We start from the raw sequence: 18,783 nt of genomic DNA, 5'->3' as shown, positions 1-18,783 counted from the left end.
CAAGCATCCTTGCATGTAAACCTTTGAGGTCAAAATCTGTATCTTCTACTCATACTTCTACACCGTCTACCCTTCCCTAAACTTGAGATTTGAGTATTCAACTGTCTGCTGGACTACTGCTTAGCTGTCCCAAATGTCCTAATTTGGACTCTTTGCCTCACCCATCATATGGGTTCCACCTCCAGCCTTCCTAGTTTATCACCCACCTGATCGCCCAAGTCAGAGACCCAGTAGCCTTCCTCAACATCTCCATGACCCCAACTTCACTCACCTTATTTTTTCAGCACCTGATTTCAACTCCCAGTATTTTTCTATTTCTCTCTGTTTCTAAAACCTCCACACTGGTTTAGGCCCTCCTCATTTCTTTCCTGGACAATGGCAAAAGCCATTGCTCAAATGAATTGGTTTCCTTTCTTTCAGGCAACCCTCCCATCCATCTATCACCCACCCACTGCCCCCCCTCCATCCATCATCCATCCATCCTGATGCCCTATCCTCCATCCTTGATCTAACACACAAACTCGTCCACAGCCCTTGCTGCACAGCCCACCAATGACTCCAAATACAGATAAAAGTTGAAGTTCCAAAGCATGGCACAGAAGGCACCCCAAATCAAACTAACTCTCCCCTCCTGATCCCTCTCTCTGACTTCCTGTTTTGCCTTTGCAGTCTAAGAACCCTGAGCCTCTGCTAACATCTTCCATGCCTGAGATGCACTGTCTCTTGGCATGTGGTCATTCTTCACTTTAACTCAAAACTCCAGCTGAACAACATCTCTGGTATAAGCGGGCTAAGAGCCAGCCCCCTGCAGCTCCCACACACACTCTCACACACTCTGTCCATACCCTGGCCCTGCAGCATGGTCATGACCTGCCATTGGCCTCCCATCGGCAGGAACCACGTCTTAGTCATCTTGGCACTCCTAGTGCCTGAGCGCCTGGCACACACTGAACATATTCTGTGCATTCTACTAAACTGAGCTGGGCAAGAAGCAAAAAGGAAACTTTGTACATCTTACTTGACTAATGCTCTCAATAGCAGCAGCAAAAGGGAAACAATAATATAAACATGTTAATACTGCAATTGTACCTATCATTCCAGGCGAAGGACCCCCAAACTCTAGATTCTACTAATTCTGCAAGTCCAAAGTATGAGGAAAACTTTGTCATGTGTAAGGCAGAAAAGTCATAATTAGAGTGCAGTTAACACCTGCCCTTGAACACAGTACCATCGTTTTCAAACAGAAGGGCTATGCATGGCTCCACATCTCCTGTATAAACTCGGACACCCACACTTCTCCACTGGTGTGTGACTCGCCTAAATACATCATGACTGTGCCAGGCAGCCTGAGCAGAATGGTGTCTAGGTTCCCCACTGGCACCGTGCGGGGAGGAAAGCTGATAAACCCATTCTCCACGTTGATAGATATTTTCACTCACTACCAATACACTTGGATCAAAGAGTAGGAGATTAAGCTAAAAATGATTTGTGCCTGAAATGAATAAATGGCATCACCTCGTTTGAGGTCCACAGTCAACCTTTTATGAATATACTCCCAGGGCTCGCCAGAGACAAGGAAAGAAGGCAGCTCTTAAAAGCCGTCCCTTAGGAGGCGTCAGAGCGCAGGCAATAAATGCTACAAATGTTTTCAGCGACCACTGACGCCCTGCCACCGAACAGGCTGGGAGAGCGCTTGACATAATCTTTTGCTGCCTAATTAAAATAATGCAATGTAGATGCATGACTAACCGTAAAAATGTAATGATTTGAGACTATCAGATTGTTTTCTATCAAGATACTCCTGAGAATCAAAGGGAGAATTGTCTCAAAAATGCAGTATTTACCCGGGGTTAGAGTGACCTCAAAGGGCTGGTAGGTGCACAGCAAATGGCTGTATCGGATGTGAGTCACAGAGCAGCCCAGGAAAAGAAAGGAATGATGACAAAGAAAAAATGAGGTGGACTTTTTTAAAAACTTAATTCATTTTGCACACAACATGCCCGGCTAGCTCTACCTACCGAGCTGCTGGCCGTCAGCAGCTGCGCCAGGACTTGGCGTGTCTGATCTCCTCGTGCTCCCCAGAACCCGGGGAGGCGAGGCAGGGTACCCTTCTTATGGATGAGGAACTAGGAACAAGAAGCTGAGCAACCTGCCAGGGTGTGAAGCAGTCGGTGGCAGAGCCTGGATTTGGACCCCAAAGCTCTGACTCAGCTACATAAGAATACTCTCGGCTAATAAGGACATGGAACGATTTCCCCAAAGGGAACAAAGAATTTCCAACAGCAAGGGGCACATGTGACCCACACGCGTAAAGCCTGGTCCCGCAGGATGGCGGCCCCAGGAAGCACCAGTGTGGCAGGGGAGGGGCGCTCTCCTGCAGCCCTGGCCAGCTCACCTGTGAGGCCCGGGGCTCATTCCTCCCTGCTGCTCAGCGTGTTCCCACTAGAAAAACGGGGAGGCAACCTCTGCCTGCTGCCAGGATGGGCTCAGACTCTGGGTGGCAAGCACCCGAAAAGTGATCCCCTGAGAGAAGAGGCTGAGGGTGTGTGCAGGTGACCCAGCAGCGGACCCTGCTCTGCCACGGCCACTGGGGCAGCGCCCCTCAAATCCTAGCGCTTTGACCTCCCTGACACTCTCGGGGACAATCCAAGGATAGGTCCAATTAAGCCAGCCTGAGATAATATTCCTTAAAATAGAAAGAATACAAACAGAGAAAGGAAAATGATAACGTGTAAGTAACTTATAATATCAGAGTTCACAGAAGGCCTTCCGCATCCTGCCCCCAGCAACTGCTCTGGGCTTGTCTCCACCCGCAGCAGGCCGTGACCACCTGGCAATGGCTGGTGGGGCCCTCCCCGTTACCTCCTGGGCTCAGCCATGACCCTCGCCCCCTCCCCAGCCCAGGGACACAGCACAGTCACGCCAGCTCCGGGCCTTTGCACGTGCTGTTCTGGGGCCTGGGGTGCCCTTCCTTCCGTGCTCTGCTGGCTGGTTTCCCCTCCATGACCGCCCCGTCTTCCTTCACTGATTCATTTGTGACAACCCTCACCTTGTAACATTTTCATGTTGAAATTGAGCCGTTTCACATTCATATTTTCATATCTCAGTTTTCTCAAAATTTAAGGTGTTTTTTCATATCTCAATTGTAATATACCCCCTATTTTACTGATTTACCTTGTTTCTCATTTAGCTTCATGACAGTGGGGTGTTTAGTTTCTGCTTTGGTTGTTGTTCGTACTACCCGCTGCTGTATCCAAAGTGCCTAATTCCAAGTGGCTCACCGATTCATCTCTGGTTGGTCCGTCTGGCGCCCTCGGTGGGTTGCAGGTACTTTGGGGACAGGGACAGTAGACTTCTCATTCCACATCCTCGTGCCCGGCAGCGAGGGCATGCCAGCTATGAGGCTAGCGGCAAGTCACAGGGCCGTCCCAGCAGGATGCCTGCGCAGCCACGCGCCCTCTCCCTCCCCACAGTCACCACCATCACACAGGGCACCTCCAGAGCCTTGGATATGGCCCTGCCCACCATCCCTGCACTCCCAGCCACAGGTGATGGGACCGCTGTGGACCAGTGACCCAAGCTGAGCCAGGAATCTGAAGCCTGTAACTCAGAAGCTACTGGTCATTATACTTTCACTCTGTGGATGAAATAAGAACACAAACCAGTCTGCAAAGGGAGACAGAGACAGAACATCAGAACCAGGAGGCAGAGAGGAGCAAAGGTGAGTGACGAAGACATCCGCTCAGCAAGCACTCCCTGAGGGGCCACTGTGTGCGGGGACCAGGCCGGACCCCTGAGCACAGCAGTGAGCAGACAGCGGAGCCCCTGCCCTCGTGGAGCTCACGGCCTATAAGGACAAGAAGCAAATAAATCACTACAAATCACAATGGGCTATGGAGGAAACGGACAGGGCAGTGGAGGAGGAGGAGGCCGGGACGGGGTGTGGCCACGGGGCTGAGCCATCAGGGAAGGCCTCTGTGAGGAAGCGACGGTCAAGCTAAGGTGAGAGGTTGACAGGGCCCAGCCACAAGAAGAGGAGGTGAGGACAATCCTGTGAAGAAGCAACGGAAAACGCAAGGATCGCAAGTCTCTGTAGGATATAATAAATGTCCCTTTTCTGTTTCGGTGACCTCAAGTGAGTTTCTGACAATGGCAACCAAGAGTCCCAGCAAATACAGCTGTTGAATGAAGCAGTGGGTGCATGAATATAAAACGCCAAGACCCCTCAAGGCAAAGATATAAAAAAGGACATGAACAAACAATGCACTCAAGAGAGGATTAAATCCGACTTAATTAATCAAAAGAAGTCCAATGACAGCAAACACTTGCACACAGCGCTATGAACCCATCAACGTTACAAATTCCTCACGCACGTTACTCATGTAATCCAGCTAATCCTCTAATTCACCTGATCGATTTCATGATTATCAAATCCCTAAGAAGTATAATAAAATGGTAAGATCTGATATCCATTAAACTAAGAAACTGAACATGTTTAATATCATGCAAAGATGAAAGAGTTCAGTGAGAACGTTGTCATGTTTCTGGTACAATTTTTTTGAAAAGTAAGCTGGCCGTGCAATGCATGATTCAAGCCACCAAAACGAAAGAGCCACCCTGCTCCCGGAAATATGTCCTAAGGAATTAATTCTTCCGTTAATTAATTAATGCAAGAAAGCATTCCCTGCAACATAAGCTGTAATAACGGGAGGACAAAAGAAAACAATACATTGCCCCAAAATAAGAGAATGGTTATGTAACTCATGGATCACCATCTTAATGGAACATTATACACCTCTTAAATGTATTATTCATGGACTCTACAGCAACAAAAACTAATAGTAATTTTAAAGCTAAAAGAATGATATTTATCCTTTAATCACAACTATGTAATCATTCCATCTGAACAGGAATAAAGGTTGAAAAAAAATTTTTAAAGAATAATTCATTTGTTGTGTGATAGGACCATGGGCATACTTGTAGGAAGGGGTTAGATTTTTGTGACTGGGCTTTTAATGTTTTCTGTGTAACAGAAAAGCATTTCTGGTAAATTAGCACCCATCTCTGAAAGGCTGGGATGTTGGATCCCATTTGCTATTGCCCACAGTCCGGAAGACGGGTCTTTCAACGTGGAACAATAAAGTGGTATCAGTGGTTCCCGAACCTGAAGCTCAAAAGAGTTCACTGTCTTTTAAAACACCGCCCAGCCTTGATTAGCTGTACACTGACTTAGGCATCTCTACCCCTCCTCTTTGCACAGAAAAGACAGTGGCCTAATTCTGTGAATCATCTCAGGGTGGTCATTTCTTGTCTTCTGAGTCAGGATTGAACCTTTCTCAACAGTCAGAAGTCACTCTGAGCCAATTCTCGTCAGTAAGGAGAACAAAAGAAAGCAGAGTCATACCACTCTCTAGAGAAACACTCTTTTGAGGGAAGCACTCCAAGCTTACTGCAAAAACACTGGCACAATGAGAAAAGCTAATTGAAGGTACAAAGTCTTCCTCGTTACAGACGACAGAATTTAGAATCTCAGTTACTTATGAAATTCTTGTTTGATCCAGAGGCCCAGATGTTAAACGTCAAAATCACAACAACCCAGATGAACCTTACAAATTTAACGAGCAAAGGAAAAAGCCAGACACAGAAGAGCACGTTTATACGAATCCGTTTATATGAAGTTCAAAGACAGGACAGATCGCCTTCCGGTGTCAGAAGTCTGGGTAGTGGCTACCTTGAGGAGCAGTGAAGGGGAACAGCTGGGGGGACGGGTGAGGAGGGCTCCTGAGGGGCCGGCAATGTTCGTGTCTCATCCTAGGATGTGGTTACACGGTGTGCTTCCTTTGTGATAATCCACTGAGTGGAACACTTAGCAATTATGCATTTTGTGTATGTGTGTGATACTTTAAAAAGGTGAAAACAACAACAATACAAGAACCAAACAGTCAGGCTACCTTCCCCAGAAGGGGCTCAGGAACTGGCACCAAATTAGTTCAGGAAAGACAAGATGTGACGGGTAGTTCAAGGATAAAGTGTGAGGGCTGCGTGGCAGTGTGTGAATGACCCTGGCGGCTGTTGCAGGCGGTAAGAAAAAAGACACAGTCGGCAATCTCCGCACCTGTGCTTTCCCGTCAGGCATCCTTCTGAGTGCTGGGCTTGCTGAGATTTCCACTGCAGATACTGCTGCTCGTTCTGGAAACACAATGCTTCACCAGCGGCTCCTATCTTCCTCAAAATGTGTGATGGTGCAACTCCCGTTCAAAGATGGGAGATCGGGGGGTAGAAATGTCACCTCCACTACTTCTGTTCCTCCCTCAGTAGGTGAGGTACCATCTTTGCAGAACCTCCGTTTTCAAGTTTCCTCTGGGAGGAGAGTACTTCACGGCCAACTGGCTGATGGAACAAAGCTGATCTCTGACCTGCGGACACTGGCTGGGCCTGGCAGTGGGATGCAGGCTAAATCAGGTACCACCAGAAAAAGCCCAGGGTCTGGAGGCCGGCTATCCTGAGCTCAGCCCTTGACTCAGGTCTTAGGCAGAAATCTAGTCAGCTTGTCCTGCCAGGTAGAGGGGACAGGATTTGGAGGTGGGATGGGGGAGAAAAGGAACAGAAGTCCCTGTTATTCTGCCTTGGGTTAGACATTGAGAGGTGCCCCCAACCCTGGGAGGGTTAGGACTGCCCTTCCTGCTAAATTTCCTTCTGCTCTGGAAGGAAAGGTGCATGCGCAAGAGTGTGGGGCTGGGGAGGGGGGCAGCGGAGCACCTGCCCTGCTGAGGCCCCTGGGCTCAAGCAGGAGATTCTCCTGAGTAGAGGAGACGGGCTCCGCTCCTAAAAATAAAGCTAGTCATCCTCACCTGCTGGCAGCTGTGTGGGGCTCACTCCAGGATATATAAAGCCCCCAGCCTCGTGACCAGCACTTAGAAAATGCACAGCACCTTGGCGAGGATGTGGTAAAAAGGGAACACGTACATTGTTGTCGGGAATGTAAACTGGTCCAACCACAATGGAAAATAATATGGGGTTTCTCAGAAAATTAGAAACTGATCTACCATATGATCCAGCAATTCCACTACTAGTATATACCCAAAAGAAATGAAAATAGGATTTCAATGAGATATATGCATTCCCACGTTTATTGCAGCATTATTCACAATAGGCAAGATATGGAAACAACTTAAATGCCCATCAACAGATGAATGGATAAAAAACATGTGGCGTGCACACACACACACACACACACACACACACACACTGGAATATTATTTGGCCGTGAGAGAGGACAATATCCTCCATTTCCAACAATATGGATGGACCTTGAGCACATGATGCTAAGTGAGATAAGTCAGACAGAGAAAAACAAGTACTGTATGATATCACTTATACGTGGAATCTAAAAAATCAAAAGCAAAGAGTAAAGTACTGGTTAATGGGGATGAGGGAGAGAAGGAGGGAGGGATAAAAACTGATGTTATTTAAGGGTACAAACTTGCAACAAGTAGTACATACGCCATAGTGATGCTTTTTTTTTTTACTTTTTGGATGCACCACACGGCATGTGGGATCTTAGTTCCCTGGCCAGGGATTGAACCCGTGCCCCCTGCAGTGGAAGCACAGTCTTAACCGCTGGACCACCAGGGAAGTACCACCATAGTGATCTAACACACAGTATAATGAATATAGCCAACAATACTATACTACAGCTATATAATGAGATAAATATCACTGCAATGGCAATCATGTTATTGATACAACATATAAATGCATCAAAGCAACACGTTATACACATTACATTTACCTAATGTTGTATGTCAAATATATTCAATAAAATTTAAAAATACTTAATCATCACAAGAAAGAAATTTTAACTAGGTGATAGATGTTAACTAAACTTATTGTGGTAGTCACTTCACAATATATACATATATCAAATCATTATGTTGTACACCTTAAGCTAATACATTATATATGAGCTATAGTTCAATAAAACTGGAAAAAAATACTTTAAAAAAAAGGGTAACACACACCACCTGCTGGCTTCCTTTGTTTCCTACTGCACCCTCGTCTGCTTGATGAGTTTCCCCGAGGATGGTTCCAGCTGCTTAGTTTCTTTAAATAGAGCTCTATATAAAACCAGGGCCGAATGGAATGGCAGAAAAATCTTAAACCGTCAGAAGAAAATAAAACTGTCCCCTTGTCTTCTGGCATTTGGATTCCATCAGAAACCAAAGAAAGACAGTGATGGAAAACTTCTGTTTTAAGGCAACATGTTTGGAATATCTGCTAAATTCAATAACTCCTGCCAAATCAAACTTCATGTGTACCTCAAACTTGAAGGAACACTAAAATATTTAAAGAAAGAAATCTGCATAAATATGAACTATTACTGGTAATATATGGAGGCATAAAAGTGAAAATGCCTTCTTATGACTGTTTATCCAGTCTTACTGAAAAAGGTGGTATTTTGCATAAGCAAATTTTTCAGAAAACTGCCTTTACCCTTTTCAACACTGATACTCACTCTTTAAATATTAACTCTTGCACTGTGCCTTCCTAAAGAAGGAATATTTGAGAGAAGAGTAATTTGATCTTTCCTAAATGACACAGATGATGTAGATTAATCACCACAAATATCCATTTGTACACTGTGTCGAGAGTGGCTGGGAACATGAGAATACCGATCCCTAACGGAGCAGGTATACGTACACCACTTAGAATGAACCCACACTCAACGTGAACCCAATAAACCTCCCCAGAACCCCACTGTGGTAAGCTGATAATGCCCTCCCCCCAAAATACCCAGGTCCTAAACCCCAGAACCTGTAAGCATTACCTTATATGCAAAAGGATTTTGCAGATGTGCTCAAGTTAAAGATCTTGAGATAGGAGATGAGCCTGGATTATCCAGGTGGGCCCAATGAAATCGCAAGGGTCCTTATAAGAGAGAGGCAGGGGGTTCAGACTCCGAGAGGAGATGTGATGAAAGAAACAGAGGGAGAGAGAGGGGGGGTGAGAGCTATGGTGCTGGCTTTGAGATGAAGGGGGTGCTCATAAGCCAAAGGATATAGGCAGCCTCTAGAAGCCAGAGACGTTAAAGGAACAGATTCTCCCCTGGGGCCTCCAGAAGAAATGCAGCCCTGCTGACAGCCTGATTTTAGACTTCTGACCTCCAGAGCTGTCACATAATAAATCTGTGTTGTTTTAAGCCACTAAACTTGTGGTAGTTTGTTACAGCAGCCATAGGAAACTAATACATCCCCATACACAGGAAACTTCATCACCCCCACGTTACAAATAGGGATGACAGAGCACCTGTTCAAGGTCATTCAGACAGGAAGTGGTTCCGACCTGGGACTGCCCCCGTGAGCCCAAGGTTTTACTCACTCTGCCGTACTGCCTCTCTACACAGCCTGGTACACACGGGTCTGCCGCCTAAAGTGAGAGAAGCACCCTGCAGGAAGCATAACAGGCATTTTGCAGCAGGCATTTTGCAAAGCACACATCTTCGCAGTTCTGGCATCTGCAGTAATTTGTGCGATGGCAACTCAGAACAGAAATAGCTACAGCAATAAACAGGCAGTTTAAGAAGTCTCTGTACTTTAACAGCTGAACTTGAAGCAGCTTAGGGACGGATGATTCTCTGTAATTAGTACATCAGTTTTGATACAAGGAGGAATGGATCAGCATTAGACAGAGAAAGAAACAGAAGGCAGAGCTCGATAAAAGACCAGGAAAGAGCAAGGCACCAGAACAGGATTAAATTAGAGTCTCTGTGCCAGGTATTTGCAGCTGAGACCCCTCTACCCAGCTGAGGTTGTAGGTAACCAAGCCTTATTCAACAGTTAATCTGTGTATTAGTCTAAGCTAACTTGTTCAGTAAGCTGTACAGTTCATTTTATAGTATGAGCTCAGTTATTCTTTTTTTTTTTAAATTGGAGTATTTTTGCTTTACAATGTTGTGTTAGTTTCTGCTGTGCAACGAAGTGAATCAGCGATATGTATACATATATCCCCTCCCTCTTGGACCTCCCTCCCACCCACCTAGGTCACCACAGAGCACCGAGCTGAGCTCCCTGTACTATACAGCAGGTTCCCACTAGCTGTCTGTTTTACACATGGTAGTGTATTTATGTCAGTCTTAATCTCCCAATTCGTCCCACCCTCCTCTTCCCCCACTGTGTCCACATGTCCGTTTTCTACATCTGCCCCTCTATTCCTGCCCTGCAAATAGGTTCATCTGTACCATTTTTCTAGATTCCACATATATGCGTTAATATATTCTTATGGTTTATAAAAACCTCAGAAAAAGAGCTTCAGGTGGCCCCAGACAGGGTGCACACAGAAACTGGGACTCCTGGGCCCTAAAGTCAGCCCTCCCCTCTCCTGCCCATCACCCAGACACTAGCCCGTGGAGATAAGCCACGAAACCTACTGTGTTCACGCTGTTGCCCCACTCCCACCCCTGACCCTCGACCTGTTCTCCAGGAGTAAGCTGGAGGAAGGCTAAGAGGGACGAGACCAGTCTCACTGAAGCCTAGTAAAGGAACCTGGTAAGATCAACCATCTGGCTGCTCAGGTACCATTTTCTTTTAACTTCTTGGTTCTAGAGTGTGTGTTTATAGAAGTAAAAAGACTATGGATAAGTGCAGCTACTCTACGCTAGAGTGACTGTTTTTCAGAGGAAAGAGGAGATTAAAAAACTCCATACTTACCTCTCCTAGAATATTTCAATGTGTAGCCATGGGATCTCTTATTATAAATCGAAGAAGCAAGGGAAAAAGTGGTACTTCCTCCACTCAGACCTAATTTCCACATTCAGCTCTCCACTTGTCCAGTTACTACACACACAAGAGTGCATGAAGCTTGGATAATTCCTCTTTGTAAATTTTACCAGAAAACTTCTTATCTCCAGTGTATGAGGGCAGGTTGGATTGGGAGAAGGAGGGGACCAAAGGAATTAGCACTGAACTTCAAAGAGCTTTTTATTTCATGATTAGAGAATTCTTGTTTGATTATGTAACCTAAAGGCACTGCACCATTTAACCTCCCCCATCTGCTCTGGGTGGGCAGAATCATGTATAAAACTCTAGACCACACATCACGTGTCTAGACCCTCCTTAAAGTCAAAAGCAGGGAGATGTGTTACCAGCATGATTTCTGCATTAAATTCTTGCACCCACTGGCATACGTGCAAAGGGTTTAATCGGGCCCTTTACAGATCAGTTATCTCTCTTCGTACATATCAACTGGCAAACCTTTCTAACAGAAACCTTCACCCGTTCTGGCCTATCTCTTCTAAGGCACAGTAATGAGCTCCTCTGGGAAACAGGAATGAATAAACAGGAATAGATCACTTTAAAGAAGCCAATACAAGTGAAAAGTTAGATTCGCAAGCAGGTAAAGGAGAGGGTAATTACTCAATTCCTTTCTACTTCATTAAAAGATACCCAACAAGATTCATTTAACAGTGAGTTCCTCTACCGTATTTTAAGATTTCTAACTCACAAGCATTTGATTTGCTAGAACTGTCTGGGAGATGAGGTGCAGAAAAGAACTGGCACTTTCTGAGTGCTCCTACACTCCATCCACTTTATGGAAGGCACTTTACATTTTCCTTCACTCATTCAATCAACAAAAATTTATTGAGCACCTAGTACAAGTCAGGCACTGTTAGGTGCTGAGGATACAAAACAAAACCAAGGGGGCTTCCCTGGTGGCGCAGTGGTTGAGAATCTGCCTGCCAATGCAGGGGACACGGGTTCGAGCCCTGGTCTGGGAAGATCCCACATGCCACGGAGCAACTGGGCCCGTGAGTCACAATTACTGAGCCTGCGCGTCTGGAGCCTGTGCTCCGCAAAGAGAGGCCGCGATAGTGAGAGGCCCGTGCACCGCGATGAAGAGTGGCCCCCGCTCGCCGCAACTAGAGAAAGCCCTCGCACAGAAACGAAGACCCAACACAGCCATAAATTAATTAATTAATTAATTTAAAAAAAAATAGTAAGGTTATGATGCTGCTATATAGTATTAAAAAAAACAAAAAAAACAAAACCAATAGAGTAAGTCAAAAATCCCTGCTTGAGGAGCTTACAGTCTAGTGGAAGACACAGAAAATCATGAAAATATATATATATATATATATATTGCACATTATAGAAAGATAGCTCTAAGAAGAAACAGTAAGAAACATGGAAGAAACTATGAAGTTAGTGGGAGAGTCCCAGTGGTAGAGACAAAAAAAAAAACAAAGACAAACAAGAAAACTATACAGTACACTAGAGAAAGATAAGCCAAAAGAAAAACATAAACACGAGGGGATTTGGGATGATCTGGTGGGATGCTGAGATTTTAAACACACAGTGTAGCCAGGGAAGGCCTTCCTGAGAGAAGGACTCTCGAGTGGGACCTGAAGGCCATGAACGAAGTATCCATTCAGGCATCTGGGGGGGAAGAACACACCAGGCAGGGGGAGGGCAGGTACCCTGAGATGGGCATGTACCTGGCAGATCTGCAGAGCAGGGAGGAGACCGACCCGTCCGGAGGGGGGAGAGTCAGGGGAGAGCAGCGCAGAGGAGCCCAGAGACGGGGGCGGGGTGAGGGGGTCAGAGAGATCACAGTTAGGATTTTGGCAGTCACTCTGAGACGCGTGCAAGAGGACTGACTGTGGGGACAGGGCAGAAGCAGGAAAAGCAGCTGGGACACTACTGCAAGAACAGAGGCAAGAGGGGACAGCGGCCAAGCCATGAGGACACCCAGAAGTGGCAGAATTCTGGATCACGTCGAGGCAAGAACACACAGGATTTGCTAAAGGACCATCTGCAGGGTGTGAGCAAGACAGTCAGGAGTGACTCGAAGTTTCTGACCCGAGCACCTGAAAAGGAGCTGCATTTACTGAGATGGGGTAGAGCAGGGGTCGGCAAACTACGGCCCGCGGGCCGAATCCAGCCTGCTTCCTGTTTTGTAACAGCTGGGGGTTAAGAATGGCTTGGACATGTTTCAAGGTTTGTGAAAACAAACAAACTAACTAAAACAAAGAAGAATATGCAGCGGAAGCCCTAGGTGACACTCAAAACCTAAAAAATGTACTGTGTCTTTACAGAGTTTGGTGGCCCCTGGACCACAGGAGACGCACGTGCTAAGTCTGAGGGGCCTTCCAGACGCAGGCACAGATGCTGAGTGGGCAGCGGCAGACGCAGGGCTGAAGGCTGGGGGCGAGGACGGGGCTGGAAATGGAAGTTTGGAAGCGTTCACGTAAACGGCGTGTAAAGCCATGAGGCAGAGAGAATCACCTAGGGTGAGGGTGTAGAAGGAAGAGTCCTCGGATTGAGCCCCGCGGTCTTGCAAGATGTAGAGGTCAGAGCTGAGGAGGCACCAGGAAAGGAGACTGAGGGGCAGCCAGAAGCATGGGAAAAAGCCCAGACGAGGAGGGATGCATCGCCTGCCCTTCCAACCTCGCACCCGCTAGGCGAGGGGGGTATAATTATTCCCACTTCACAGAGGAGGAGACTGCGGCTCAGAGAAGCCACTGAGCCAAGGTCACCCTACCAGGCAGCGGCAGGCAAGACTCAAGCCTGCCTGAGGAGCAACCCGCTGAATTATTACTGATACAACTGAGCGGAAAACCAAACAACTTCAGGCAGGCTTTAAAGCCATGCCTGCTTCTAAATAAAGAGCTAACGCTATGGTTACAGGCTGGGAGCCTCATCAAGGTAGCCAGGCCCCTAGTATGAGCACATTTCCCCGAGGAATTCAAAGCATGTTTCAGCTGTTGTCAAACAGCTCATGAGGCCATCCAGTTTACCCAAGGAAATAATAATTAAATGAGAAAAACCAGATGTCCACAAAAAAAAAAGAAGAAAAAGGAACAATATATGTATGCATAATATTATAATTTTTTAAACAGTATCTTGCCAAACAATGTACTAGAGCAAAGATCATCAAAACAAACCAAAATCCCAGAATACACCCAACATCTTGAGAAATTCTGGCATTTCAAAACAAAATGGAAAGGACTGATTTCTCAATAAATATGCTGAGTCCACTGATAACTGTTGAGAAACAAAGAATCCTATGACAGACCCTGCACCAGAATAAATGTCAAGAATATTGAATTTCATAAATGTTATAAACCCACGAAATAAAACTTGAAGAAAATACAAAAGAACTTTCCCCTAAGATGGGGAAGGTTTCTTTTAACATAGAGAAATAAATGGAAATAGGAAAAAACATAAAGGAAGAGACTGACAAATTTAAATATGCTAGTTATTTAGCATCTATACATAAAAAGATACACTAAAAACATAGAAGCAAATGGTAAGCTGGAGGGAAATATTTGCACACTATGACAAACCACTGAGATACAAAAAGCTTTCAGAAATCAGCAAAATAAAATGTGAGTACTACCAAAAAATGGGTGAGAGGTGTAACTAAAGTTTTTTAAAGCTTTTTTAAAACTGAAAAGGAAAAGAATAGCCTATAGTTACAGAACAGATCACCAGTGGAGATGAACAGCTGGTCTACAACCCAGGACTCCACCCACGAGGCTGGCCTTTGAGAAGGCGTGACACCACAGCAAGTGTCAAAACAGACACACAAAGGAGTCCCAGCAGGCCTGGGGAAGAAGTGGTCACCCCAAAGTTAGACCAGAGAAAATGACATTGCTCCGCACATTTCCACATCTGAAGCACTCCATTACACTTGCCTGCTAGAATCACAGAGCATCAAGGCTAAAGAGACCCAAGAAACGCTAAGGTCTCACGTCCTTATTTTGCAGCATAACAAGACCGAGGCCCAAGTACGGAAGAAGCTGTCCCACGAGGATGCCCCTGTCCCACTGTCCTCCTGGGGGTCACACCCGAGGACTGATGCCCTTCTTCCCAGACCGGCGAGTGTCTGAAAATAAGACATGACTTTACAAATACCTCATCCTCCCAAGAAGGTCAGGAAAGAAAATGAAGAGTAACCATGCACACTTCCTGCTTTGTTAAGAAAATATTTCATAAAGCCTTTTGGGAAGGTCGTGTTACTGCTTTGACTCCGCACACATATCTGTCCATCTGAATTCCCCTTCCTGCTGAAGAGCTCAGGGAAGCAAGTGAAGTGACAGGCGGGACAGGCTGAGTGTCCCTGGGATGCCTGCTGTGACACCACTACTCACACCAACCCCATCCCTGCACGACCCAGGACGGCCCATCCACGATCCCTGATCAGACGCGCGCCCCACCCTCCCAAAGCCTTTCGGCACCGAGCCCAGACCTCGGAGCCGGGCACGAGGCCACAGTGCCCTTCCCAGCCCTCGCGGCCCAGTGGACACGCCACACCTCCCTGGCTCTGGGGACGGCTGCTTCTCATAACTGGCACTGTATCTTTAGGGATTTCAGTGAATATGTGCGACCATGTCAAGAAATAGCAGTGAGGCTTATTGCTGGCAGAGGTGTAAGAATCCATGAATAATTACAGGACTTAATGCTTTCATTACTCAGGATATGACTGCTCTACTGTCATTGTATCTTTAATTACTTTGACTATGGATTTTTTAATTTACCGCACACTGCTTAAGTCTGAATAGCAGGGCCCTGGCTTTGGTTCAGCCTGAGGCAAGCCCTGATCCTCCATTCTGACGCGTCCCAGGCCGAGCCCCTCGAGCTCCCTGACGGCACACAGGACGAGATCCCCTGGAACGATCTTAAAATAAAGGTAGAACCTAACGGCTGGATCATCCTCTATGCTCTGAAATCAAAAATCTCTGTTGAAATCACTTTAGTTTTTATAGTGGACTCCAATTTTTGTATACCATTGTGCTAAAATAACAATTTATTGGTATAGTTTATTAATCTCATTACATGTAATATTGACAAGACCCTCACAGAATTGGGGTTCTAAAGGAAAATTTTAAATGTTATAGGTCTTTTATGGTCTGGCTGCCTGTCTTGCTAAAATAATTTTGTGATTCAGCCTTTCTTTCTCTATCGGGCCCCTCTCAGGGTGACCTTCCCGGTCACTGAGACGCACACCTTCCTCCCCAGAGCTCCCAGCTCCTCGCATCCCAGCGCCCGCCTTCCCCATGGCCCACAAGCTCCTCTTCCTCCCGCTAGACTAGAAACTTCTTGAAGGCAGGAACTGTTCCTTATTGACCCTGTACCCCAGGCAGAGGGCAGCACACAGGAAGAACTGGGTCAGCGGTTCTTAGTGAATGAATGAAACCCGAAATCCACTCAGGTGTACTTTATCAAGGTCAAACCTGCCCAAATGCTGTTTGTATTTTAGACTGAGTCTCATTTTGGACTGAATACGGAAACCCTGAGGTAGCTTGGATGATAAAGGGCATCCCCTTGAAGCGTCAAGTCAGGTGTGGTCGCGGCCACTCCGCAAGACGGTCAGGCTCGGGTGGGGACGGAGGGCTGAACAGGACTGAAACTTGCAGATCAAGGCCTCCAGAGGATGCCTTATTCCCTGAAGGAGCGCCCCCTCCACATCCACCCCCAACAAGTGCACGCGCGCGCACACACACACACACACACACACACACACACACACAGCGAGTGTTCAGCAAGCTCTGGCGGGGTCAGCACGGCTCCAGCGCCGAGCACAGGGCAGTGAGGAAGCAGGCGAGCTCACCCTGCTCTCCTTCACAACGGAAACTCCAAAGACAGAGGCTCCTTCCTGCTCGAGGTGCAGCCACGGTTTCCGCTGGACTCGGGATGTAAGATTCCAACCACACTTTTAGGGGGAAAAACTCCCTGTGGGGTCACTCACTCACCGTCAGCAGTGTGAAGGAGCTTGTGGCTTTTCAGTGTCCCTTTTGATTTGAATTTCTTGCCACACATGTCACATAGGTGGGTCTTCTCAGTGCTATGACGATTCATATGAGCCTTGAGGTTACTCTTGCTACGAGTTGCATACTCACACAAAGAACATTTGAAGGGCTTCACACCTACCGGAGGAGAAAAAATAGATATACACATGTATTCATGTATATGTGTGTGTATCGGAAGGAACATACATGTACACATATCGACACGCACATCTCCTTGTCCATTTTGAATAAAGCAGTGCACCTGCTGGTCCCTAAACACGCCGCACACTTCCCCAGGCCGTGCTCCTACCCGTGCTATGCCTTCCAACTAGGATGCCCTTTCCTCCTGGGCCTGCAGTAGAATTCCTTGCCTCCCCATCAGTGCACCCAAATCCCGCCTGTCACTACTGCTGCACTGCCCACAGCTCTTTACAGTGAGTAGCTTACACCCCCTCTCCCCACAGTCTGGAACCTCGGAGGGCACAGACTCGAGCATTTGGAGCAGCAGACGTTCATTCACCTGAGTTGAGTTAAAGTGACAAAAATTAACCAAGGGCCTTGGCCAAAGTCCCCAGGATCGGGCACGCAGGATCCCATGCGAGAGCATATTTTAGTTCATAAAGTAAGCAGAGCTTTACAACGCTAGTCGCCGCTGCTGGGCTAACGGCTCGACTGCAGGGACGTCTTACCATCTGGCTACTCCTCCTTCGTTCCACAGACATCTACCGAGGACCTACTTTGTAGTAAACACCGAGGGTTGATTTCAAGGCGAGAAGCCCTGGCCCGGCCTTCACTGCCCAGAGGGAATGGACCAGCAAAGAGCCCTTACCACCTGGTGTGACGCGCTGATGGGGGAGGGGAGCTGTGTCTGCACCTGAAGACGGGGTATGACGGGCACGTTTCAGTGCGCCCAGCACCGCCACCCCTCGTCTGTACTACCTGCGGCCTTGCAGTCGAGGAGGCCCAGGCTTTAACGAGGCTGCGGGGTGCGCCCGGCGGCACAGAGCGGAGGCGCGTGCGTGCTGGTCAACGAAAAAGCAGCTCCCAGCCTCGGCTTCCGTCCAGCTCCTTCTGCCGCGTCCAGGTTCCTACTCCATCAGCTACTGTTCTCTTTACTGAACCGTTCGCTTGATCCCGTATCGCAGAAAATACTTATTCCTTCCCCCCGTGGAGCCGTCCTGTCTGCCTGCCAGCAGCACCGCAGGCTCCTGACTCACAGGAAGGGCCCCCCTGGCCCCAGGCTCCGAGCCTCAGCACCAGGAGAGTGGCGTCCTCTTCCGACGGAGAGGCACAGCCCCGCCGTCCCTAACAGCACCCTGACCTGCAACTGCCCAGCGTCCCAGAGTGCGGCCCACACCTCCCTTCTCAGGCGGGCACCCCAAGGCACGGCCTACCTTCCTCCTCGCCCGGCTTCGTCTCCACCCTGGGCTTCCCCCGCCGCCGGAATCAGAGGACTCTGCCGTCCTCCTGGCCTTCCTTCACCCGCGACACCAGCAACTCCCCCGCTGCCTACCACCACCAACGTCCCGGGGGTGGCCACCAGAGTTACCACCGTGACCAGGCCAGCGCGATTGCTGCTCTCCTGAAGCTTGCTTTCCACCCAGGAGTTGTGGTGATTTGCTTAACTACGGCTCCAACCAGAGCTGCAAAGAATGCACACCGCTGCTCACCGCAACTGCAACTGAGTAACGCTTTAAGTCTGGCTGACGGACACACTTCTCAGCACACTAAAGAAATTCTAACCACGGGGGATGCGGAGGTATAGCTTCCTCCTAAAGAATTCCCAAAGGAAGCACAAAATCACAAAGGGGCTCCATTTTGACGGAGGAATACTCACCTTCATGAGCCCAAATATGACGCTGAAGGTCTGAGCCATTCTTCATGAAATAGAAATCACAATACGGGCATTTCATGGCTCTCTTTCCGATGAGCCCTTTCAGCTGCACCCTCCTCCCGAGAACCTCGGAAATGGTGCTCATGGAAACCTCTAGAAGAAA

At 47.6% G+C, this 18,783-nt stretch overlaps 1 protein-coding gene across 2 annotated transcripts in view; it reads right to left on the bottom strand.

Moving 5' to 3' along the window:
- The window catches only part of ZFAT (zinc finger and AT-hook domain containing), a 176,232-nt gene that overhangs the window by 73,143 nt on the left and 84,306 nt on the right, over nucleotides 1-18,783 (bottom strand). For both annotated transcript variants that reach the window (XM_036830778.1, XM_036830779.1), the window contains 2 exons: nucleotides 18,624-18,773; nucleotides 16,751-16,924 (listed from right to left, as the gene is read on the bottom strand). In XM_036830778.1, the coding sequence (XP_036686673.1) occupies nucleotides 16,751-16,924; nucleotides 18,624-18,773 (324 nt within the window). The remainder of the gene's footprint in view (nucleotides 1-16,750; nucleotides 16,925-18,623; nucleotides 18,774-18,783) is intronic.

Source organism: Balaenoptera musculus, chromosome 17, assembly GCF_009873245.2.
Source record: "Balaenoptera musculus isolate JJ_BM4_2016_0621 chromosome 17, mBalMus1.pri.v3, whole genome shotgun sequence".
Classification (NCBI taxonomy): Eukaryota; Metazoa; Chordata; class Mammalia; order Artiodactyla; family Balaenopteridae; genus Balaenoptera; species Balaenoptera musculus.
Note: the sequence above shows the minus strand (reverse complement) of the source record. Positions and strands in the feature narration are given on the sequence as shown.